Source organism: Monomorium pharaonis, chromosome 4 (assembly GCF_013373865.1).
Source record: "Monomorium pharaonis isolate MP-MQ-018 chromosome 4, ASM1337386v2, whole genome shotgun sequence".
Lineage (NCBI taxonomy): Eukaryota > Metazoa > Arthropoda > Insecta > Hymenoptera > Formicidae > Monomorium > Monomorium pharaonis.
The window spans coordinates 27,253,415-27,269,035 of NC_050470.1; the positions used below are offsets into that span (position 1 = coordinate 27,253,415).

Genomic DNA, 15,621 nt, shown 5'->3' on the forward strand with positions numbered 1-15,621 from the left:
GGTTAGTTTCTTATGGCATAAAGCTTATTACATCTATTGTAGATTCGGCCTTATGGAACGTAGAGCACTCGGGTTTCCGAACGCAGCCCTGGGGCCCGATTCTTGAAGTCATTCGCAAGAGAAACGTATACGCAAATACTCGCTCTAACAGAAAGTTGTAAGTTTATTGGTTAATAGCCATACAATAGCCAATAAATTTCTAACTTTTCTGTAAGAACAGAAATTGCGAATACGTTTCTCTTGCGAATAAATTCAAGAATCGAGCCCCTGGATCGTGCATAAAAAAGGGAAATGTAAGTTTTGTAGTGGAATTCTGTAACTTGTTATCTCGTCGTTATGTGTTATAACGACAGTTGCGTAGATATTTTATATGGTAAAAAGAATTAAAGCATAATTTTTAATTGTATAATTTAATAATGTTGATCTTTTTTCTATATGTTTTAAATGACAAAAGTTAACAATTCTATTTATTTTAATTAAATAATGCAGGTATAATACTAATAAATTAATCGTTGATTAAGGCCTGTTTGCATTTATTCTAAGAAAAAGAGATCGAGAGCCGCCTTCACTGTTGGTACTGAACATCAATAGTTTATGTAACATAAACTGTGGATTTTCAGCACTGGCAGTGAATTTTGGAATGCAGCCAAAGTAATTGTTAAATCAAGTTTAAAGCCAAACTGTCGGGACAAATGGATCCTGTCAGGTACAGTCCTGTGCTCTTTAACCACGGTGCCACTAATTTAAACCAGTTACAACACACCGTTTCTTTCGCTGCCATGAATGAATTTCTAATACGCATGAACAGTTCTCACTACGGAGAAGATGAATTCACCAATGAGCTGAGATAAGATAATTTGTCTACACCAATCACTGTGTGCGAAGTACTGTTCTCAAAATGGTGACGTGGGCCACCTATGTCGAAGAGTCGGCGTGAGTCGGCGTTCAATGTTGCAACTGATTGAACCGTGGCGCGTCCAGCCAGCCGGAGGCGCTGATTCGACCCGCGTAGTCAGACGGAAGTGACGTCTGTCGCTTCGTTACGTTTACATTTGTTCCCGACGTCGCGTTGTATGAGGTGCGAAGCCATTACCCTCGTCCGCTAAAGCCATCGTGCCATATTCCCACTCGCGCCCTGAAATTGACCGCGTTCTCGTAGTTTTAAGTGAAATATTATGAGAGTGAAGACCGAAATGGATGACGACGAAAAGGGGTGAGTGAAAGTCCGGGAGCCGGTGATCAAGTGCGGTAATCGCGTCCCTCTCGCCGTCCTTCACGCGCACGATTATTCGTCGGGGCCATCATAGGTTCCCGTTACCGCTGTCGCCGCCGCTGTTGCCGGGGCTGCCGTTTGCGAGGAATTTGCGTCGCGAGACTGACTTTTCGTCCCCCGAGTCCTCCCGCCGTCGTTCCGTCCTCGCGTTTATAGATCCCGTCCTTGTAGCGACGTGGAACATCGTCACTGCGCGACGTCCCGATATGCACGCGCTGGCGGTTCTCCCGCGGCTTTTTCCTTTTTTGCTGATGATGGGGACGCGCAATTTCTCGCACTCGCAAGGCTCGCCGGTCGACCCGTCGCGCGTCAGCGCCGTTTTCTCTAGCTCGGGATATTTTTCGAAAATTTTCGGAGTCCCTTGCTTCCTCCTCCCCCCTCCTCCTCGTCCTCTCACCCATCACCTTTCCCCGCGTCGCCGTTCGCCGCCCGCGCATTCTTTTAAGGCAGCGCAGGCACCGAAGCGGTGGCGAAAGCGTTGCGTTCGCGTCCTTAGCCGACTGTCTGGTTTCTCTCTATTTTTACGCTCCAATTCCCAACCGGAGCCGCACGGCGCGGGCTTTTGGCCTGGAGCATCCCCGGCGCCTCCGCGCCGGTCGTGAGGGTACGCGCGTGGGGTAAACGAGAGTTTGCACTCGTCGTACAAACGATGATACGAGTCGGAATGGCGTGTTTGAGTTTTTGAGAAACGGCGATGGAGGGGAATGACGGGGTATCAATTGATTTCGATATTCGCAAGCATCTGGCCGGCGCCGGCAGCCGCCGGGCATATTTACACTTCATGTGACTCAGCACGTTCTATCTTTTTGAGAGATCAATTCTCCGTTTCTCGAAACTTGAACGTTATAGTCACTTCCGAAAGAACTGGAACGCGGAAAATGATCTCTCTCACTTTAGAATGCAAGGCGTGAAATTATTGCGTTTATTATTTGTAAATATTTATATTGCATACTGCAAAAGTGTCATGTTACTTTTCTTTTCCACGAAATGTGGAAATTGTTTTATGATTTAAAGAGGATACTAGATTTGTCTCTATTTTAACAGAATTAGCGCATTTGTGCGATGGACATTTGGAGCATCTACTTTTGTGATAAATAAATCTATACATATTTATATATTTATAGAATATATAATTATTTTGATTATATTATGCACTATGCAATATTAATTGGAATATTAAAATAATATGATATAAATAAGATGTAAATATTATTACATTAGTTTTGTTTATTATTACAAAGGCTAACAATTATTTTATTATTACAAATATGAAGAATAAAGAGATCGTAAAGAAAAGCATTCATATAGAGATTCAAGAACCTGTTAAGAGTGATACATATTTATCAATGTAAATCATATATGGCATAGCAAATAAATTTGTACGTTTACTGATGCTGAAAAGATAATGTTTCATTTTGTTTAGAAAATTATTTGTTGGTGGGTTATCATGGGAAACAACCCAAGAAAATCTCCAACGATACTTCGGCCGCTATGGCGAAGTTATTGATTGCGTCGTTATGAAAAACAGCGAGTCTGGGCGTAGTCGTGGTTTTGGATTTGTAACATTCAGTGATCCTGCGAATGTTTCTTTAGTCCTTCAAAATGGTCCTCATCAGCTTGATGGACGTACGGTATGTATCTTTGTATTTATTATAAGTAAGATTGTAGATATTTATTTAAGATTGTATTTTGGGAATCATAAACATATAAATATAATACTCTCACTCAAAACATTCAATTTTTTATTTAAACTTAAGTTTAGAAATGCATTTTAATACTGACAAGATAATCCGTGTACAGAATTAGAAAAAAATTTTTTTTTGAAATATCCAATATATCCAATTTTGATGAAGCAGTTATAGCTTTTTTTTCTTCCATTGTTTTAATATATTGATGCAGAGAGTTTGTCTCTTCCCTCTGTCAAAGATTTTAAGTTTAAATATGGTTAGATTTTATTTGAATGTTTTTTTGAAGGTATGTTATAAGATCTTGTCATAAGAACTACTTTAAATAAAAGATTGAAAACAGTGGGGACTTAATTAGAAATCAGTTTTAAAGCTGTAGATTTTGTATATGTGTATAAACTATTTTTACAGTGCATGCCACAAAAATGCACTGAATTATTACACTTCTAATAAGAGGATAAGGATCGAGAATAAAAATTTAATTTTTTAATAAGAAATTTGATTATACAATTGTTTATAAGAAGTTGGTACTGATAAGTAATGTACAAACTTTTTTTTCCAAGAACTAAAATTATTAATCCATAAAGAATTTCTCTACAAATGTTTGATTATATTTGCAATCATCTGCAGTTTTAATTCACAATTTGTGTGCATTGTGCTGTAGCTAGTAAAGAAGATTACTAGTCTATTCTTGTATAATAAAACTGCATTGTTTAATAGTTTCAAATTATTTACTGACTGAATATTTTAAAATATAATTTGGTGTTAAATTAACCTTCAAGTGCCAACGTTTTAGAAACAAGTTATATAAAAAATTAATACAAATGCAAACTTTTTAAATTTAATTTTGTCAAATTATTAGAAATAATTATTCTTAATATTGAAATTGTTATTTAGTTTTTATAAATAGATTTTTTTGGTACTGGAAGGGTTATGCAATAGTTTGAATAAAAGAAAATGATAGATTACATTATAATAACATCACATAATAGCATTGCAGTAGTAAATTAAAAAATATATTTTTTGCGTTTAAAAATATATTAAAAAAATGTTTTTTAATTAACTTAAAAACTGATATATGTTTGGAATAAGAATTGGAATTGAATCTACCAATTATGAATTAACTAGTTTTTAATGTGAAACAGTATTTAATTTATATTCAATGACATTTTGTTTTTATAAAATTGATTAAAATAGTGATTATTATAAGTACATAAGTAAAAGTTACATATAAATATATTTTGACGTTTGCATTACAGATTGATCCAAAACCATGTAATCCGCGCACTCTTCAAAAGCCCAAGCGTAGTGGTGGCTTCCCGAAAGTCTTTCTTGGTGGCTTGCCAAGTAATGTGACGGAGACTGACTTAAGATCTTATTTCACTCGCTTTGGTAAAGTCATGGAAGTAGTCATAATGTATGATCAAGAGAAGAAAAAATCAAGGGGTGAGTTGATTTTTATATTGAAATTTTATTCATTGATGCATTCTGTTTAATGGTTTTCACGGCATTTTTATAAGATATATTTTTATTAGTATTGTATATATTTTTTTCTCTAATAAAAGAAAGAGTTATATTATGTTTTATATGTTTTGTAACTTTAAAATATTTTAACATTTTTTAATGTTATACTTATTATAAATTTCAAAAATAAGTTGTGGAAACTATCGAATAATGTATCAAAACGATAGAATAAATTATATTTTCATCATGATGATAAAAAATTACAGTCAGAATTCTTGAAATATGTTTTTTATTGTATTATAAATTTAGAGAGATAAATGGAAAAGGATGAAATAACTGATTGATATTGAATTATTTTATAAAAACAAATGTCTGGATCAAAAATTCTGACGCCTGACATACTTTCATTCCATGACACCATTATTCATGTACAATAAAAATTGATATAAGATGTAAAAATGAGTAATTTTATATTTTTAATCTAGTTTCTATTGTTATAATATTTTATACAATTATATTTAAATTTATCTAATATTGTGCAATTATTAAGATATCTTGATTTATCTCTTTTAATATCTTTTTTTATTATTACGTTACACATATATTGCGATATTTTATATTAAATTAAATACAGTTATTTATAAATAATGCGTTTTTGGCTAAGTTTTATTAAGTATAAGACTTTGTCATATTATACTGTAAATCATACATAGCTTAAGTTTGCTATGTAACAAAGAAGAAATTTTATAAATTCTATTTATTTGTTAGGTTTATCTATTAGATATTGAGAAACTCATTTATGTAATTTTTTATCTATAATTATGTGTTCTGTCTATAATTATAATTTTATTTATATTAAATTTATTTAAAATTATTAATTACTTTGTAAAAATGGATAATATAACGTTATTGCAAAGAAATTGTAATAATATTGTGTGTGAACTAAGTAATAATTAAATATTTAGTTGGAAATTATTTATCAGAATTACTATGCTTAATTAAAACAAGATGATTAGTATTTAGTAAATCTAATTAGACACTTATAAGCATTTTTTAATTATTTTGAAATATTTTCAGACTGAGAGAAAACTTAGGTGATACAATCATCTACATGTGTATATATATATATATATATATATATATATATATATATATTTTACGTCATTTAAATAGAAAGAGATAAAATATTAATTAGTTAGATAATTTCGTTTAATTTGAACGCAGAATATTATATATTCTAGATAGATCTATATTATATCTATAGATAATAATAATTATAATCGCCAATTGCGTTGTGACATTAATCAATATAGATAAGAAACAAATAATTTGATAGCTGCATTCACACAAGAAACTAAAACTGTAATATTCTACCAATGTAGATTAATTTTAATCTCGGTTTAATTTTTTACTTTTTTCTTTTTAGAAATAAAAGTTAATCTATTTAGATAGAAATGGACATTAAGACTTTGCCTATATTTGTACGTGAAAACGAAATATTCTGCTTCCTAAATTTCTTTTGGTTCCTGTTAGCTTGATTGCCAGAAGTCGCATACTCATGATTTAATTCCAAGTGAAAAGTTAGATGTTGGAAAAAATAATCATATATTGATACCAAGTACACACATACATATATACGTATATTTATAATGTAAACGTGAAAAATAATACATATTAAAAATAATATATATTAAAGCAAAATTATTATTGCAATGTAATTTTTTATTTTATTACAAGGTTTTTATATTTAAAATAATTGTTGTAGCGCTCAAATATACCGAATCTTTTATACGATTTTATATGCAAAAGCAAATATTTATATAATTTGGTAGCTGTCAAATGCCTTGTTCTCGTTCTTGAATAAGCATCTTAATTCAACACAGATTATTTTTTATTAGTCATCAAAAACAAAAGAGAAGTTTTCGGTATATTTTACAAGCTTGTTCTATCGAATTACATATGGTATTTTATTGAAAACGTTTTTATTTTAATGCACGTTCAAGAATTTTTATGTACATTTTTTCATGTGTAACATTATTGATTCAAATTGATTACATGGGCGAATAGTATTCTTAAAGTCATTATTGAAATTATAGAATACGAATTGGAGAACAAAAAACAATTTTTTAATTGTATTAAACTCTCTGAAACATAAATATTATTTAATTTATCTTATTTGTATTATGCATGTAATTTTTACCGCATATTATATTATACTTAGAGAACTTATATAAAAAATATTTATAGAAATTATAAATTGACAGATAAATTGACATGATATAAACATTTATAATATAAAAAGCTTAAGTTTAAATCTTATTACTATTAAAATGGTTATAGAATTATTTGCGGTTGTTTATTAACTTTTAAGTGGTATAATTTAAACAACTAAATAAATAATGTAAAGACGACGAAACTTTTAGATAATTCCGTCCAATTTAAACGCAACATATTTATTATGTATTGTAGATTGATTTAGGTAGATCCAGATTAAATAGGAAAATTAATAGTTAAATTGCGTAATATATTGACATTAATTAATATAGATAAGAAAAGCAATTAAACTTATAATAAATATTTTTTAATTGCGTAATAAAACAGTAAATTTAAAGTATTAATTTTGATTTGTTAAATCTTATATATAATACTGTAATACACAGATTATTACAATGTATATTATGAATATATATCTGACTTTACATTGCGCAATATAAAGGCGATTATTTTATTGATTTAGTAATATAAATGGTAAAATTTATTATTTATTATCTAATAAGTATTATTATAAGACTGGATGTTGTAAATTTTATTTTATTTTATTTTTTTTAGTTTTTGTTGTACATATATATGTACATATTTTATAATTGTATTGTAAAAACTGTTTTCTTATATGATTGTGCATTGTGCGAACATTTTTGATTATATTCTCTCACGTTTGGATTCGGCTTTCTCTCTCACGACAGGATTCGGCTTTCTAAGCTTTGAGGATGAAGAAGCTGTGGATCGATGTGTCGCGGAACATTTTGTCAACCTGAATGGAAAGCAGGTATAGCTTATAGTTAAAACAATACACCACATGTAACTAAACTGTGTGACCTTATGCAAAAAATAGAAAATAAATGTGTATTAATATTGTATTCCAGCTTGTGGAGGTTATTTATATTATATAAGAATTTTAGTCACATAAATTATTAATACGAGCATTAGTGTGTATACAAAAACTCTGCATAGAATTGAGAAGGATAGAATTGAATTAATTTTATAATTAGAATAGTATTAAGTGTGAAATATTTTAAATATTTATTATATAAGTATTATTACTATAAAATGTATTAGTTTACAATTAAGTTCAATTATTGAGTCTCTATTTTATAATGAGAGTTTTGTAATTGACTACAATGTTCTAAAGTATCTTATAATTATTTTAAATCTAATATAATTAAAGTTAAATATTATATAAAAATAATATTTAACTTATATAAAAATAAGGTAGCACAAGCGTTAGTACGGAGTATAAAATTAATTAACGATAGTCACTTATTAACTTAAAATATGTGTAAAGTAATTTGTAAAGTTAATTATACAAATGGTAATGTAAATTTCTATAATTTCTTTTAAAAAATTGGTTTAACAATAGATACGAATCTGAAACACTATTATTTTTGTTAGACAAGAAATAAATTTGTAATACATTTGTGTGGTGTGTGTTTGTTTATTTCAGGTTGAGATTAAAAGGGCCGAACCGCGCGACTCGTCGAGCAAAATGAACGATAGTCATCAGGGTCAATGGGGTCCACCTCAACAAGGTGGTCCGCCGATGGGAATGGCCGGAAATATGGGACCTATGGGAGGACCGAACGGACAAATGGGTGGACCTATGATGGGAGGACCTATGGGTCCGCCTGGTAATATGATGCAACAATACCAGGGTTGGGGTACTAGTCCTCAAACTGGTGGATATGCAGGATACAGCACCCAATATAATGCTCAGGGCTGGGGTGCACCACCAGGACCGCCGCAACAGCAGCAGATTCCGCCGCCGCCTCCACACCAATGGGGTAGCAGCTATAATGTTCAACCAGCTGCAGCTACTCAGGGCTATGGAAGTTATGGTAAGTTTGAATGTAATTATAAAGGATTACGTATTCTCTATTTTCTATTTAGTAAATATTACTCAATATCCTAATAGATTGTAACATAATACGAGACGATATGATTCAATTGAATGTGTTAACACACTTTGTCCAGTATTAATAATAATTTATTGAATATGATAGTTTTTAAAAATTAAATTTTATAAATGTAAATTTTAGAAAAATTTAATATGTGTATATATTTTTTAATTTTTCTCTTGTTTTTATATCCTTGATTTAAAATATTGATATTAATTACAGCATATTCAATTGATAAAATTAAGGAAATTTTTAGGAAAATTTACTATTGAACAATAGAAATTGAGTATTACTGAATAATTTACTGTATCGTATTATACAGGGTACATGATGGTGAACGACGTTGATATCATGTACAACACATTAAAAAAATAAAATTAATAAATAAAATAAAACAAAAAATACCATTGATACATATATATGTATAGTTAGAGCGACATACATTTGAAAGTATTTAATCTGAACAGTTTTTCTAAGATTAATAAAGTTTTACCAAATATCAACTTCGTTTATACCATATTTTAAGTAGGGATAAAATTTTACTCAAATAAATATAACTTTGATTCCCCCCTTCTGCTCCTGTCCTTTTCCATCCTGCTTAGAGAGGTTAGACAAAGAAAGAAAAGATAAGAACATGAGAAATTTATAGATTACAATATAATATGATCTACTTTTACTATGCCCCCTGGAGGTCTTTAAAAAAAATTTAGAAAAGAAAATAGGTTTTACTGCAAAGAAATTTGAAAGAGAAATTATGTCAGCCCAGACGTATGTTTTATTTATTATTATTGTATAACAAGCAAATTATGTAACTTCAATATATAGCTTTAAAAGATATAATAGTATTTTTACAAATGTAACCTTAGAAATAACTTTTTAATTCTTAATTTTTTAGATATGATGTAAATGTAACAAAAGTGATATGTGTACAGGAATATAACACACACACACACATACACACATACACACACCAGTTATGAAGTTAATATATAAGGCATTTTATACATGCACAGTAAAATATTATTTAGATATAATGTCTACAAATATCTTAGACGTTTCTCGATTTTGAAAATTATATTATCTGAGTGCTGCCTATGTAAAATAATACATATAAAACATTTATCTTGTGTAATTAATGATTACAATTATCTTCAAATATTAATTAAAATTTATCTCGAGTATCATGTAACTCTAACACTTGGTTTGGATTGACATAATATATATATATATATATATCTTAAATACATTAAAATAATATTGGACCTCATAATCTTATCTATACAGTTTATGCTTGATTCTCTTTAAGTTTAATCTTCATATCTTTTTTTTTTATTAAAATTTATTTGCCTAAATCTTTACATAGATTGTATTTTTACTAAAATATGATATTCTACTTTTTATAACATTAGATTATCTTAAAGCACTTATTGCTTTATTAAAAATAGTATGCTATATCTCTAATGTACTTAGAGATAGCGGATAACATTGGAAAAAATAACATGTCACATACTTATAACAAATTATCACATTTATACTGTTTTACACACACACACACACACACACACACACACACACACACACACACACACACACACACACACACACACACGTTAAATAATATTTTCTGCAAGAGCAACTTTGCATATGATTACTATCACCTGGCTATCGCTTTTTTGTTCTTTTTTTTCTTCCAATTGCTTCTGTGCCGATTTATTAGGAGAACCAAGCATGAATATTGAAATCGCCGAACAGACATTCTTAAATAAGAAGTAGAGACATTTTTATATTTTTTAAACAAATTAGAAAAAAATAATAGTAATATAAATTAAACAAAGAAATATGAGGTGATTTATAACATGCGGTCGGTGACACGTGTTTTGTGTGGTTGATGATCGCAGGTGGGCCGGCGGCGGCCGCTTCAGGGGGCTACGGGCCCACGGCGGGTACTGGCGGGGCTGCGGGAGGCGGGCCTGGGGGCTCTTGGAGCTCCTGGAACATGCCACAGAATGGGCCTCCTCCTGGGACCCAGCCCCCACCCCAGCCCCCTCAGCCCAACTCCTCGCAGCCCAACTCCAACTCGAACCCCTCTGGCCCGCAGGGTGAGTCTTCAAGCTCAAGTCAAGCAAACTTTCCTCTTTCCACCCTTTGGCATCGCAATTAGTTCCATTCTGACCTAATTCTGCGCATAGCTACAGCATTAGCAACGTAATTATACCAGCCTGATTTTATATGTTCTAGTGATCGGAAGAATTAATTCTTTGAGTACGAAGCGCTTAAAAGTCAAACGTTCTCTATGGATGCAATTGCTGGTCGCGATAGTGACGGCTGTGATTGGAATATACATGTGTTGTACATGAGAGAGATAGTTTTTACTTAAGTTGATAATGAAGGAGACATATGAATTCATAGTCACGATGACTTTCATCAAATGCATACATAAGGCTTCTGGCCCCTTGCAGCAACCATATTGAATTTGTGACGTCAGAAACGAGAAATGACATGTTGACAACCCAATTTTTGTATATATATCAATTTATAGATTATTAGATGAATTTTGTAAGATACTCATTCGTACTCAAAAAGTTGATGCTTTCAACTTCAGAATATTTTTTCTTTTTTGTTTATGCTGTATAAACTTCTTCCAATTCTCATAACTCATTTTATTAATTGCGATATTTTATCCGGCATATGTATATTAACAATTGAATTTAACAATAGCAATTTAACAATAGCACTATAAATAGGCACGCTTAATAACATTGCATTGACATTAACATTTTTATATGAGGTTATATAATTTTTACAATAATTCTGCTTCTAAAAAAAAAAGTAAAAAAGGAAATATAATTTTTGTACACAGATTATAATGTATCTGTTTATAATTTCTAATAAAAAAATTACATTAACTTATTATGTTTAAGTTTTTATAATAATTAGTACGCGAAAGATTTGATACTTTTGATGCACAATATGATAACTGTGATGACGGAGATTGAAGGAAATAGAAATTTGTATTGCAATATATTCATAGCGTATAGAACTCAGATATCTCCCTTTTTTACTTGAAATGTATCTATATGTGTATTTTTTATTATTTTTATACATATTTATATTTATATATGTATATGCAGAAGTAATGGGATATAGATACTAGCTTCTGCTTGAAATTAAATTAAGTGGGTAATATTGCATATTGTTCACTCTATGGATTAAAAGTAATGCTTACTGTACGCTTGTCGCACTGCCATTTGTCCAACTATTCTATTCCCATCTGCTTTTATTCATATCTGTCCATTTATATCTGCTTTATTATCTCATGTTTTATTCGTTACACGATGTTGTAGATCATGCCTCGAACATTAGAAATGAAATATTTGAACCGTAACGTTAAATTATAATTTTGTTAAATGTCCTATCCCGGATATATTCCAATCCTTTGTAAATTTTGTATGACATTTTATAAGTCTGTCTTTTTTCAAAATATGTCTTTTGTGCTTAACTTTTTATGTGTAGATTTTTGAAAAGCATGTACCCTGCCAATACCGATTTATCGGGTATACATTATTTAACCACATTTATAATTGAAACTTATGTATACATATATATTGCATAAACTGTTCTATGTACCGTAACATTTAGAATACATTCTCAAAAGTTACTATTGTCCCAAGATCTGAGAGCATGTTACAATTTATAACTCATGTAACTATAAAATAAAAATCATTTTATAAATATCGAAAACTAAAAAAAAATAATATTGTATTATGATTTGTGATAATAGGATAATAATTTCTTATATTCTCTATTTTCTTTCATTATATGATTAGTGACAAATTAATCTTCTTTATTGACAATAATGAATATGATATATTGTAGGAAACAATGTTGAAAGAAATATCAATAATGATCAGCTATTTGTGCTTATAAATTAGAAAAATTTAAAAAGAAAATAAAAGTTATACAACTCGACATTAATTCGTGTTTAAGATCTGAAGATCAGTATAATATTTTTAATATCTTTGCTTGTGTGATATGTGTATATCTACCTAATGGTTTTTATTATTAATTTACATAGTTTGCATTTAACTGTAACTATAATGAAAGTTTCAATAAGGGTAAATTTATTATTTAAAATGTTATTTGTATTTGTAATTGTGAATATTTTTTACAATTCACAAATGATAATTGTGAGCATACAAATGTAATATGATACATGTAGATATTCAAGAAGTGACTTACTGACAGTTAAAATGATTTGTTTATACATTATTATGCTAAATGATTATAATAGTTATTTGATACAAAATGCTGGTGGTTATATAATGCTGGTGGTGCTAAATGGTTATATAACAGTTTAAGTGTACATCATTTATTACTTTATTAAGATTATGTCTTCTTAATAAGATCTACACATTTTTATTTATATTTTATAAGTTGTTTGGAAAATTTCTGATATAGTTAAATTTATTATAATTATATAGGTTTAAAGATCTTATATAAAAATCGAATATTGACAAATAAATTATCACATATGTGAATTAATATATGAATACTGATCTCATTAATCTTGATGATATAATAGCCGATTCAAATGTATATAAATTTTATAATATTTTAGATATCAGATGTGAGAGTTTCTTTTATATGCAGATGTTTGCAGAATAAAATTTATTTGTCGTATTTATAAAAATATATTGGTAAATAATAGTTCAAACCGGAGCATATTGGCACAGTTTTTACAATTTCAGCATTTGACACTTTAAAGCTAATTGTGAGATTAAACTATTAATATGATAAAGAGACCTTTCTCTACATTTTTATGCCAGGCTCTATCTTTCTGTATGCAGTATAATTTCTTTATGATAATTGAAAATACGAACATTCTGTATTGTAGTCAATTGTCCTTACAGATAAATTGACACATATCGCAATGTAAGTTGCCTATACAATAAACTCCATATTAAATTAATACAATAAAAAATAAAAAAACCAAATTGTAAATGTGTTTTTTGTAAATATTATATTTTTCGATGTTTTGTGGTGATTAAATAGCAAAATGTTATAGAAAAATAATTACAAACTATTTTAAATGTAGTTTTTAATGCAGAAATATTAAATAAAAATGTTTTAAAGTCAATTTGTAATTGAATGTTTACACACTTCTCACCTGCGCATGAGCTAAGCTTGCTTTAAATATGACACAATATACTTTATATTTAATTTTAATTGTTTTATTAGAATAAATTATTATTGTAGAAAATAACATATATAGTAACAGAAACATTTCCTTTAACTAATAATATATGACTTAGATTTGTTCTTTTAAGCTGAATAATATTAATATAAAATTTTGAAACTTTGAAGTTTACTTGTCTTTTTTTGAATCAGATTTTTCCTTTTCTTTATTGTAATATTTGTTCGATTTAAAAAAATTTGAAAATAGTACTTATATTCTAGATTCTAGAAGAAACAAATATTTTGCGACAACAACTTTTTAATTGTTTTTTTTGCTATAAATATATAAAATAGCGATATGCAATGCCAATTTGTTTCTTGTGCCAACAAGCTTCGGTCTTTTCTATAATATTTTGTTAATTTTTGTAATTATTAAGTCTTATTTAAAAAGGATATATTCTATTTTTTTGTATGTAGAGAGGATTTTTGATTTATCTTTATTTTTGATAGCGAATAATTTCAATATTTTTTAGTATTTAAAAAAATAAAGAGTTAATAAATTTAAAAACAAAAATTAACAAAACATTTTTATATATGTTTTTTTAGTTTTATACATGCTATATATAAAATAGTGTTACATGTATATTGTTGTATATTAATTTTATGATTAATTTCTTTGGTTTTTTGGTAATGTTTTTATAATAAAGTATAGAGAATGTAGTGCATCTTATAATTGTATAAATTGACAATAAATGAACGTAAATAATTAGTTTTAATACTTTTTTAAGCACATGTAACTTTACTTTCTTTATTTTTTAATAATTTGTTAGAATGAGACGTGCATTATGACTTAATGTTATGCACAAATGTTGCAGGTGACATGTATTCGCGCCAAAATACTGGTTCAGGTGCGCCAGGATCCAGCAGCAGTTCAGCTAAGACTCCTGATTATACTGGGTACTCTGCGTACAGTAATTATGCTGATACTTCTTATCCTCAGCGTTCGTATCAGGGAGGAGAAAATAGCCAAGGTGGGTATGCTGCCAGCGCACCTAAACCCGGTCAGCAAGGCTTCGATTTTAAAGAGTGGCCCACCTCATGACCATTTTAATTGACTCCAGTTGGAGACTTGATGCGCTGAATGGTTTGGCCTTGCTCGTGGGTTATTTCTTCATATTCAGGATAAATGCAAACTATATGATCGTGACGTCTGTGCTATGACATGAGACATTCTTTGTTAATTCACATTTCTTATATTTCTTATAACTTACAAGGGAATGTTTAGAAAAAGATATTTATCGTTTAAGGAATTGGCATTATTTAATATATTTTTATTTATAGAAAACCACAAATTACGATTAGTCGTACAGTAAAATGGTTGCTATAAAAGGATTGATACTGAAATTTACAAGCAAAATCAACGACAGAAAACGGAATGTCTCTTGTTTATGCCAGTATATCGTTCGCGAGCGGTCAAATTCTTGTAAGCTTAGTAAATGAAACCTCTAAACAAGGTGTTTAGGATCTTTTCAGATATTTTTTCCACTGATCGCTCGTGAGAACGACTCCTGATCATTCCGGATAAAAAATATAAATTTTAAATATTAAATGTTAAGCACGATAAACAAATCAACATTGTTAGGATACACACCCATGAGACAAGTGAAGTTTGTATGGCACTGGGATAGACGAAAGAAAGCGCGATATCAAACTATAAAAATATATAATGAGTTAAAAGAGATTATAAGATAGAACTTCTAAGGCAAAAGATAGTAAATACAGTGAAAGCGAGCGTAAAGAATCAGAATGCTAATCATTTAATCGTTAATGGCATTTATTACGGAGGTGAATA

The 15,621-nt window shown here is 29.4% G+C and overlaps 1 protein-coding gene across 7 annotated transcripts in view; it reads left to right on the top strand.

Annotated features, from left to right (window-relative positions):
* The first annotated feature begins 1,027 nt into the window (after positions 1-1,027).
* The window catches only part of LOC105832140 (heterogeneous nuclear ribonucleoprotein 27C), a 42,234-nt gene continuing 27,640 nt past the window's right edge, over positions 1,028-15,621 (top strand). For 2 of the 7 annotated variants that reach the window (XM_012672815.3, XM_012672816.3), the window contains exons 1-7: positions 1,031-1,213; positions 2,697-2,904; positions 4,218-4,404; positions 7,386-7,468; positions 8,144-8,534; positions 10,493-10,693; positions 14,645-14,800. In XM_012672815.3, coding sequence (XP_012528269.1) covers positions 1,176-1,213; positions 2,697-2,904; positions 4,218-4,404; positions 7,386-7,468; positions 8,144-8,534; positions 10,493-10,693; positions 14,645-14,800 — 1,264 coding nt within the window. In that variant the 5' untranslated portion in view covers positions 1,031-1,175. Of the gene's footprint in view, positions 1,214-2,696; positions 2,905-4,217; positions 4,405-7,385; positions 7,469-8,143; positions 8,535-10,492; positions 10,800-14,644; positions 14,801-15,621 lie in introns of those variants that run through there. The other 5 variants (XM_028189153.2, XM_012672814.3, XM_036286105.1 and 2 more) reach the window with 5 other exon arrangements.